This window comes from Glycine max, chromosome 10 (genome assembly GCF_000004515.6).
Source record: "Glycine max cultivar Williams 82 chromosome 10, Glycine_max_v4.0, whole genome shotgun sequence".
Taxonomy (NCBI): Eukaryota; Viridiplantae; Streptophyta; class Magnoliopsida; order Fabales; family Fabaceae; genus Glycine; species Glycine max.
The window spans coordinates 9030317-9041035 of record NC_038246.2 but is presented as its reverse complement, the minus strand read 5'-3'; the positions used below and the strand labels follow the sequence as shown (position 1 = coordinate 9041035).

The 10719-nt window shown below is 30.0% G+C and overlaps 1 protein-coding gene across 1 annotated transcript; it reads left to right on the top strand.

Moving 5' to 3' along the window:
- Window positions 1-6990: 6990 nt before the first annotated feature.
- LOC100788592 (NDR1/HIN1-like protein 1) lies at window positions 6991-8588 on the top strand. Its single transcript, XM_003535761.5, has one exon. The coding sequence runs from the start codon at window positions 7400-7402 to the stop codon at window positions 8027-8029; it is 630 nt and encodes a 209-aa protein (XP_003535809.1). The 5' UTR covers window positions 6991-7399; the 3' UTR covers window positions 8030-8588.
- The last annotated feature ends 2131 nt before the right edge of the window (window positions 8589-10719 follow it).

Here is a 10719-nt window from a genome sequence, read left to right as displayed (position 1 = left end):
ATATATATATATATATATTAGTAATTAATTATTATTTGTTTGTTTGATGACCAAACTTTGAACCAATGAGAATTTAAACACACTATAAATAATTAAATCCGTTCAAAACGTGAAGTTGACTGACATAAATCTTCAACTAATAAACAAAATAAACGTCCTTCTTACTGCGAAGGAGAGACAACTTATAATTTTATGAGGTCGTAGGTGTTGCTTGCATTATAGACGGTGAATAACTTGTTTATTCGTTTCCCTAAAAAAAACAAAAAAACTTGTTTATTTGTAGCCGGCAAATACATTATAGACCTAGCGAAAGTTCTTGGAATGTCAATTATTGTATGAAAGCAATAAATACAGATAAAGATGTGTGATGCACACTGTTTTTGGATCAATTTGCGTTTAATACCATTTGGATGGGAGTTCATTTTCCTTTGTTTCCGTTGGAGTGTGTGTGTATATATATATATATATATATATATATAAAATTTCCGTTGGAGTATATGAATACATATAAGGTCTCCAGCGGTCTTTTTCTAGGACTTTTTATGTAGAAGGAAGGGGAGAAAATCAACGAAGAGAAACTCATCCGGTACCCTCCTTTAGTTTTTTACTATATAAAAAGTCTTATAAAATCTAAGATAAATTAACAAAAATGTTTAAGGCATTAACACACTAAGATGAAAATAGTAAACAATGTAGATTTAAGGAGTTGGTAGAACGGAGTCTTGGATCTAATATAAGAGTGTTAGTATTAATGTATGATGTAATACACTTTTTTAACATACATTTTATTATTAGTTAAATTTATTAAAAATTATAAGTAAAACTCATTAAACAAGAAGCAAGTCTTACAAAATTGTATAATTTTTAATAAATTTTAATTAATAATAGAGAATGTATTGTATTTCACTTTAATATTTTGCATATTTGAGTCTTTACTATCCTTTTAATAAGAAGCAAATATAGGTACGATTTTTTTAAATCAAGAGTCATTTTCTACATTATATATATTAGAATATATACCATTCCTTTAGATACTAAAGGTGGTCTTGAATAACATAAAAGATTTGCAAAGATCTTTTTAGTAATTTGGGAGGAGATGACTCTTAAAATTGTGTGGATTATTTGGGGAAAAAAATGTTAGTCAAAATATTGTTGTGGTTTAGGAGTAAATGGGGATGGTGATTACTTGTAGATTCTAAAGTTGTTTGGTTCTCGCTTTTATCTTATAAGTAGGGAAATATATGATGTATTTTCGTAAAGGCTACATATAGACAACCTCTTTTTATTTCAGTACGTTTGGTGGAGGGATTTGTACTTGATAGAGAATGTTAATTGTGTTCAATTGTTTTGGTTTACTCAACATGTATATAGAAATGTAAAAAATGGGGAATATGTTGGTCATGATTTCGAGGTTATGGACCCGAAGCATTATTTTCCTCACTTGATAGGAATAATTGTGTGGTTATAATGAGATAGTGGTATGATAGTGAATCGTGTTGGTCATGGAGGTGAAGGGGAGTCTTTTTTATTTGAAATCATAGTGAAAGGCCGGATTTGTTATCCCATGTATGTTTTTCAAAAATGGAGGATTTATTAAAACAAGAGGTTGGATTAATTATTCAATCAAATGACATTGAGCATATTGTCCATCTCTTTTGGAGAAATAAGTGGACTATTTCTTTGCAAAACATGGGAAGATTGGTTGTTGGTAAGTCTAGTTAATGGTTTAGGTTCTCTCTCTTTGTGTTAAGGACTTAAGGTTCCCCAGATCAGTGTGAGAAAAATATTTTTTTGGTGCTATAAGGAAATCTGACACTACACTCTAACTCAAAATCTTAAGACTTAAGTTTATGGGTTTTCTTTTCATCTTATATGCTATTCAATTTTTTCACTTCTATCTGATGTGAGACTTCACCTCACACTTGTAACTCAACAAGTGTTTCATTCTTATGAAATTTCTTATATTATATTGACAAGTCATTTTAGATAGATTACCAACTCGAGTCAAAGGTATAAGTTATATCTTATATGTTTTGTTTTTTTGTTGAAAAATTAAGATAATTAGAGTAATAAGTTTTTTCTTAGTGACAACTCAGATTTAGAACGCAATTTAAACATTTGGTAATTCTAAGATATTACCTAATGATATTTGTACTAATTATATCCATTTCAACTCTCTTTTAACAAGAAAAAAACAGTTAATTATGGGGGTGTGGGAACTGCTTCGGAAGGGATATAACTTGATATGAATGACAATCAACTAAACCGACTTAAAATAATTTAAAATTTGATTCAATAATCTATTAATTAAATTTGATTGATGAATGAAATGTGTTGAATTTGATATATATATATATATATATATATATATATATATATATATATATATATATAATTGATTTAATTTTCTATATTTTATATATTCAGGGTGTGATAGTTTTTATTTATGTAGACTTTGGTTGTAATTATATTTTTATCATATATCATGACCTACAAAACTAATAGAATAAGTTTAATTTTTCTTTTTAAAAAAAGTTAAATAATCATTTTATCTAAAATCTACTAATAAATTGAAAATTTGAAATGTATAAGATTTAAAAAATTTGATTCTTTGTGCATGTTATTGGAGCTAATGATTTGTTCATCATCTTAAACCCAGTCGAGTTCAAATTAAAAAAATGTTTATTTTGAATTAAATATTAATAAGTCCTGTAAAACTGATCAACTCTACTCATTTTCAATCCTATACCTTGCTATGATAAACATCTACGTGCTGGTTGGTAGTTGTAGAGTTTTGGTAGTTGGTCTTCAATACAATGTGGTATATGCAGGGATTTTCTAATTTGATAGTTCATTACTCTGTTAATATACATATTGCTCAGGAATCATACTGGGGTCTTGTAAGAGGTCATTTTTTGTAATCTGTTGGTAAATGTTACATATGCATATGATTTCATATTATATAACCCTCGCAGGGTATTTGTTTGAAGTATAGCTGAGGTCATTTAAACATTTTGTAAATGAGTTTAGGTACCCCTGGTAGCTAGTTTTATAATTATATTTTTATTTTCTGAAAAAAAAAAACAAGAAATTGTGTCACATTTTTTCCCCATGCTGTCATGTACTTGGAATATGTGTAATAATATGTTTCCAAGGTGTTCCTTTTAACATTATTGGTATCTTAAACTTGATAGAGGTGAGATTGTAAACACAGTTTAAAGGAAAGAGGGGGTAGAGTTCACTATTTTTTTTCGGTGTATGGATATTGTAATTTGTCTTTATTTATTCTTTTATTTAATCTTGTAAAACTATTATATTTGGGTTAGAGTATCCCTTATACTCTTAGACTCTAAAATAAAGTTTTGCTTATAAGTTATAACAAAATTGTTAATGCTTTTTTTTTTCTGAAACAATAATCTGAAAGTTATTTTAAGTTTGTTTAATTCTAACAAAAGAGCGATCGTTTTTTTTAATTGTTTTTTCTTTTATGTGCTTGTGTTAATTACTTTAAGATGTTATTTGTAGGCAACTGTACCCAAATGTGATAAAGACTTCATGAAGCAAGTTCCAGCGAATAGAATTGGCTACTCAAGTTTCATAATTACAAAATGTTTGTTAGTGGGGATTTTTGTGTGGTTGTGAATTGCCAATGCGAAATTATTTTAACTCATACTAGCTTTTTGTCACGTTTCTCATATTATTGTTGTTGTATGGAGAAGTATTTAACTATAGTGTCCAAGATTTAATTTCCCATTCTTAATAATGTCCAAGCCAGACTTGGGTTATATTATTAATATTAATTGTTTTCTATTAGCATTCTTATAAATAATTGATATACCGAAAGTCATGTTTGTTATAAAATAATAGATTGAAAAATCACGTGCCTTTTCATCATCACTTCTATAACGAGCTTTCTGTTATAAAACAGAGTATAATACAAGCTTCATGGAGATTTGAGTTATAATAATAAGTTCAGAGGGAAAAACTAGCTAGTGTGGTTGTATCTGGCTAAAATAGAACGAAGCTAACTAAGATAAGGCATATGGGTCTAAATTCATGATCCCCCATTTGACATGAATCTTTTTTTCTTTCAAAATTTTGTTTTCATTTTTAAATAAAATTAAACTTTTTAACCCTCAACTGGAATACAGATACAAGAGGAGTGTTACCTTGTAAGCTAAATTAATTAAGGTTTCCCCCTGTGCCTGGTTTGGTTTCTATTATACAGAATTGATGAAACCATAGGAATTTCTGTTTGGCCCCACAGATTACACAAGGAGAATTAAATTCATGGAAATGGAAATTGATTTCTTTGTCTTACAGAGTTATGATACAATAAATATATTATTCGTTAAATTGATTCATTGATTAAATAGATGCATTGATTCTTTACCCTCTTGCATCAGCTCGACTGCATGTAGTATGGGCCTTGGTTCTGCCAAGTATATTCTAAAATATATATTGAAAAAAAAACAATAAATGTGTTACTCTCTGCCTCCTTAATTATAAAATATTTTTAATTAATTTATCAGAATTGATCCATCAGGGAGTGAAGTATAAAACAAAAATTATAATCAACTTTTTTTACTTTAAAGAAAAGAATGATATGGGATCTTTTAGTTTATATGTGTGACTTTTTTATTTTAAAAAATTAATAGCAAATGTTAGTATACCTAAAACACAAACTTTAATTACTTTATTCTTGGCTCTGTCTTACCATTCATATTTCTTAATAAAAATAGTTAATTTAATTAATCATATTAAATATGTCAATTAATTATTTTATGATTCTAAAATTAATTATATTTCTTTATTTATTTAATTTTTTCGTTAATGTTTAAAGAAAGAATAATTAAATAATGATATGTAAGAAAAAAATTAATTAATATATCTAAAAATTAGAAGAAAAAAATTATACTTGATAAATAATTATTTTTTTTAAAATCTTATAATTAAATACGGAGAGGCAAGTATTCATCAAATACTGATTTTATAACAATGAAGAAGGAGTATATATTTTTATCTTTCTCATAATTATATACTTTTTTTGTAATTTTTATAGTAAGAAATAATGTCTAGAAAATGCGTTGGTATGTCTGAGCTAAAAAGCTTCGGTCGTTGTAACTTGTGAGTAGGGCCTTGTTATTATTTCCCAGACGTGTCGCTTGAAGGTGCTCTTCCCAATCACCCATTAAACAGTTATCTGAAAGCAGCCAAGATCATTCCCGAAACATCATGGGACTCTGGAAGAAATAAGGAGAGCTAATTATAATTTTATTATGATTAATCTTATCTATATTTTGTACACTTGCATTATAATTTTGTCTATTGCTTGATGACGTGAAACAAGCATTATCATGTTGAAAGGGCCTTTAGCTAATATATTTGGACAGGAAATCCTAATTTAATATTTTGTCATAAAATTTGATCCACTTTCAAATGAAAAATGTTAATTATATAAAGAATAAATAATACCGATAGAGTGATAGTGTAAACTTTTTTACTATTATTTAATTATAAATTATTATAAATAATAAATTTGTTAATTTTTATAGTAATAATTTTAAAATTTATGTCAATACTAATTCTGATTCATTATTAGTGTAAAAAAATTATAATAATAACATGTGTCTATTAAACTTTTATTTTTGCAATCATACTCTTAAGTTTGTTTTTATGACAAATTAAGATATAAATATATGAAAAATAAGATAAATATAAATGTAACTGATTGAATAGTATAAATTACTACTAGCTATATAACTATTTTAATGTGTATCTTTTTTACTGTTTCAAATCATGGAAGCTGATTCCTAGTTTTAAAATCTCACACTTTTGCCTTTTTGTCCCTTTGTGAGTTTGATTAACAGAGAGTAAAGAAAAGTTATCATTATCTACCTATTTTCTTTTTCCTCTCACATTCACCCCATTTTTTTCCTTATCTATCAAACTTAACTATACTTTCTTTTATGCACCCAAAAAAATTATACTTTCTTTCTATACCTTTTTATTCGTATAATCTATCCACCCAAAATAGAGTGAGGGTTAATCAACACTCAAAAGTAAAGCACTCCTGTATTGACTTTGACGACCATCAAACATTAACGACGAAATCCATGTCACAATGAAAATGGCGAGTGACGAGTGGGACGTCATTGACAAGCAAAAGCGTAGAATATACACCTTAGATTAGTACAAGTTTTTTAAGTAACATCAATAGCTGTCTAATTTCTCGAACGAAAAATTATCCAATAATTGTTTTATATATTATTTTCATCACAGTCTTTATATTACTTTTTAAATTAAAAAAAATACACGTTAAAACATTTTTTTTACTTTTACTTTTCTGAGTTGCAAGTGTGAGCGAAGATATATATTATGGTGTATCAATATCAAAATCTAAAATTATCTCTAGTAATAAGTATTAGTATATCTACTGTGATTGAAATTTGTGAAAAATGAGATAAAATACAAGGGAAGAAATATGGTCTATAATTGTTGTCATATGTCCGAATTATTTAATTTATCACCTTATTTTGTCGGAAACGATTTAGGATAGCAAGAAACAATTTTCTGGACATGAACTTTTCAAACGTTAATTTTCTCACCACATGAGAAGAACAGCCAAAACTAATAAAACTACATAGAGAGTAGATATTAAATCTACTTTTTGTTTTATATAAAAGTTACGTTCGTAAGTTTCCAATAATGAACTGTCATTAGCGACCTATGTCTACAAGCGGGTACTATATGTAAAGGCGTGACGCACAGTACAAATTAGATCCTCTCCACTCATCATAGTAAGAAACAAGCACTCGTGACCATATAGAGAAAATAACAAAACTAGTTGGTTTTTGGGTCACACCCACTTACATGGAGGACCAGTTTTATCAATTATTAATTTTTATCAAAAAAATTAATTAATTACTTTTCCAATCACATTTTTTTATCTATAAAACCTGAAGTAAAAACCTTATTTTGATTTGCATAAGTAGTGGGGCACACGTACGAAATGACCAAACTCATAGTTCCCAAATTCACACAGTTCTAATGAAACTAAACAAAAAAGTAATTTGCTGAAAATTCGTCCTCAACAACCAAAAGCAGCCTCCACCATTCAAATACCATCCCCAACTCTAAAAAACATAGCACGATCTTATCATCACATCCTCCGAATACAAAAGTTTACCTTGCAAATAAATCAACACCAAACGCGCCCACAACACACACACAGAGACATTTTTCTTTCTTAGAAGCGTCCACCACACGGAACCTCGCAATTCCTTCACACCCACCATAATAATAATATCTTCATTGTTCTTTTCTTCTTTGTTACCATTAAAAACACACACACACACACACAACAACACTCTGAAACTAACAACAACAATAAAAGACCATGTCGGTGAAGGAGTGCGAGCACCACAAGGGGAAGAAGAGGAAGATCTTCCGGCAAGTGTTCTGGTGCTTAGTGGTGTTCCTTTTCATCGTGCTGGTCACAATTCTTTTGATATGGGCAATCCTTAGACCCACCAAACCCACCTTCACGCTCCAAGACGTCACCGTCTACGCCTTCAACGCCACCGTGGCGAACTTCCTCACTTCGAATTTTCAGGTCACGCTCATCTCGCGTAACCCGAACGACCGCATCGGTGTTTACTATGATCGCCTCGAAACCTTCGTGACCTACCGGAGCCAGCAGGTCACGTACCGAACCGCCATCCCTCCGACATATCAAGGCCATAAAGAGATCAATGTTTGGTCTCCGTTTGTTTATGGCACCAACATCCCCGTCGCGCCGTTCAATTTCCTCGGCCTCAGCCAGGACCAGAGTAACGGTAACGTCCTCGTCACCATCCGAGCCGAGGGTAGGGTTCGTTGGAAGGTCGGCACCTTCATCTCCGGCCGCTACCACCTCTACGTCCGCTGCCCGGCGTTCATCAGCTTTGGACCCCGCAGCAATGGAATCGTCGTCGGAGAGAACGCCATCAAGTTCCAGATTATCCAACGGTGCTCCGTTAGTGTCTAAACTTAATCTCAGACAAGAAAAATGTTAATAACATATTTTCTAATACACTCTTTTAAATATGTTTATTAGTGACGGAATTTAGTGATGTATTGCCTTTTCGTCACTAATTCTAAAGTTACAAAAACTTTAGTGATGAATTTTTCAAAAGTTACATATGAAATATTTCGTCACTAAAATTTATTGAAAATTAAATCTGGAAAATTCATGGTTATTTTTTTTATGTGATTTTATAGTTTTTAATAAATTTAAACTAATCATAAAAAATGTGTTAAAATGAGTGTAATAAAGAATATGTTATTGACACTTGTGGTATGTATACTCTACTCGATCCGATCCAGTGTATTTTTATAGGTACCAATTTCTTCTTCCACTGTTGTTATTGTACGTGTACCTTGTGTACGAATTGGTCGTTAGATGTTTCTATTTTACGTTTTGCTATAGAAATGTGAAGCAGACAAAAGAGTCTCAGATATAGCAAAATTACAAGATGCAAGATGGAGACTAAATGTAATTGAGCTACGATGGCAATAAAATTTCTTGTTTCAATTTGGATAACAAATGAGATGAGAGTGTGATGAAACGTCCACACGGTGTCATTATCTTTCGTTTTCTCAATAATATTCTTGTGCTATTCGCGTTTTTTGTGGCTTTGTTTTCTTTTACTACACACCTTTTGGACATTTCTTTATTCCTTTGGTTGCTTATATTATTGTATTGGTATATGTGTGTATATTCACAACCCATATTCCATCTCGCTTAATTTATCTGCACGAATTGGACCACTTTTAGTATTATTTACAATTAATTTTTTTTTCTTGAGGTTGGAGATTGAATATTCATTCGGCTGGAGATATACCTGCACAGAGTTTCAGGTTCCATTTGGTGTATAGTATATGTTATTTACGATAGAAAAGATTATGTTGTGGGATATCTAGAAGAAAAGTGGTAGCAATACCATAGGGAAAAGCCTCTTGCAAAAGTTAATCAAATTTTTCTCTAATGAGAACGGATTTAGTGGTAAAGGGTGAATTATTGAAGTGGTTGTGGGTGTCTTTTGGAGGAATATTATTGTGGGTGTGTGTATGGATCGATCCACACACGGCATGGTGGTGGTGGTCCTTTTCACACTCCCTCACCTACTTTGGCTACTAATAATATCACGAAAGAAAGCTTTCCTTCCATTAAGTGTATAAATGAGCTGTCCTTATCTTCATCCATATACGTTAATTAAATCAAAGTTAAGATGACCCAACTCAAGGACTTTTTTACTTGACTAATGTGATTGTTTTTCACAATTTATTAAAATAGAGTAACGTTTTAAAAAAATTAGAACAATTATATAAATCGTGAATATAGAATATGCTGCTTATTAAACCAAAAATCATATTTATTAAATGACTTAATTTATACACGTAAAACAAGATTTATGCACTTTTCAATGTATTACGTAAGTTAAATATGATCTACTTGACTTTTTTGACAAAAATATAAATAAGTATGTTGTTATTCTTAATTGAGACTTACATTAAGGTTTTGTGGGCTATTTAAGTAATTTAGAAAAGGAAATTGAACCATTTAAGTCATTCCCAACTCATACTCAGCATCATGTGGATCACTAGGCACTATATTTTCAAAGCCTGACCGGAAAGCAAACTGTCAAAATTTTCAATATAGGTTTAACTGGTTACATACATGCATATATAATTTTAATGTACATTTTTATTGTTAAATTAATCTAAGCTTACATATATAACACTTTCATTGCAGGTCAAAAGTTAACACTACGTCAAGCTTTATAATTCATGATAACTTTTAATTAACCCCAGTTTAACCCGATCGTTGTAGTTTTAACTCGTTTAATCCAGTTCAACCTTGAAAACACAGTTATTACATTTAACCAAAAAGCTAATTGGGAGGTTAATTGCTTCATTAATCGACAGACCTACCAGTCCAATCCAGACAACAATGTTAAAGATTAAAGGAACCTTCTTTTGATTTGTCAAAAATCACAATCATGCAGCATCGTGTGAATGTGAAGACGACTCACGATGCTCCTCATTTGACAAACTGTATGATATTCGCCAAGCACATCCAATTAATTCAGCTAACCCAGAAACAGGACAAGCGTAATCAGTCATAATCTTTTGGCCTCTAGCTAGTATGCACCTTTTTCAACCTAATATTTACTATATCTTAGAAGTTAGAAGATGAGATTTTTCTCTTGGCCTTTGTGTTTTTTTTTTTTTTTTGTATGCTCTGGGCTTATATAAAAATTGATTGACAAAGCAAAGTACATCATATATAAAGTATCAAATGAACAAGGCTTGAGAAGATATATATGGTAACTGAATTATAATGTCAAGTAAATTTATTATGTTTTTTGATACCATTTATAAGTTACTTGTAGCATGAATGCTATTATCTACCACATATATACTAATTTAAAAAAGATTAACCTCCTCATTTTGTCACAGATTTATTCTTCTAAAAATAACATTATCATTTAATTAAACAATATAAATTTAAAAGTTTACATGAATATACACTACTTATTTTGTTATTCAACAATTTAACTTAGTAGTTTGGGCCAACACTTATCTCTTTAGGTCTAGTTAGTTATTTAAATTATTAGGCCCAAGCTCAATATTAAAACGTATGAGGATTTTTCTTTGTCCACCTAGCAAAATTGT

Coding starts and splice junctions, on each gene's coding strand:
- LOC100788592 (XM_003535761.5), top strand. CDS start 7,400: ATGTCGGTGAAGGAGTGCGAGCACCACAAGGGGAAGAAGAGGAAGATC.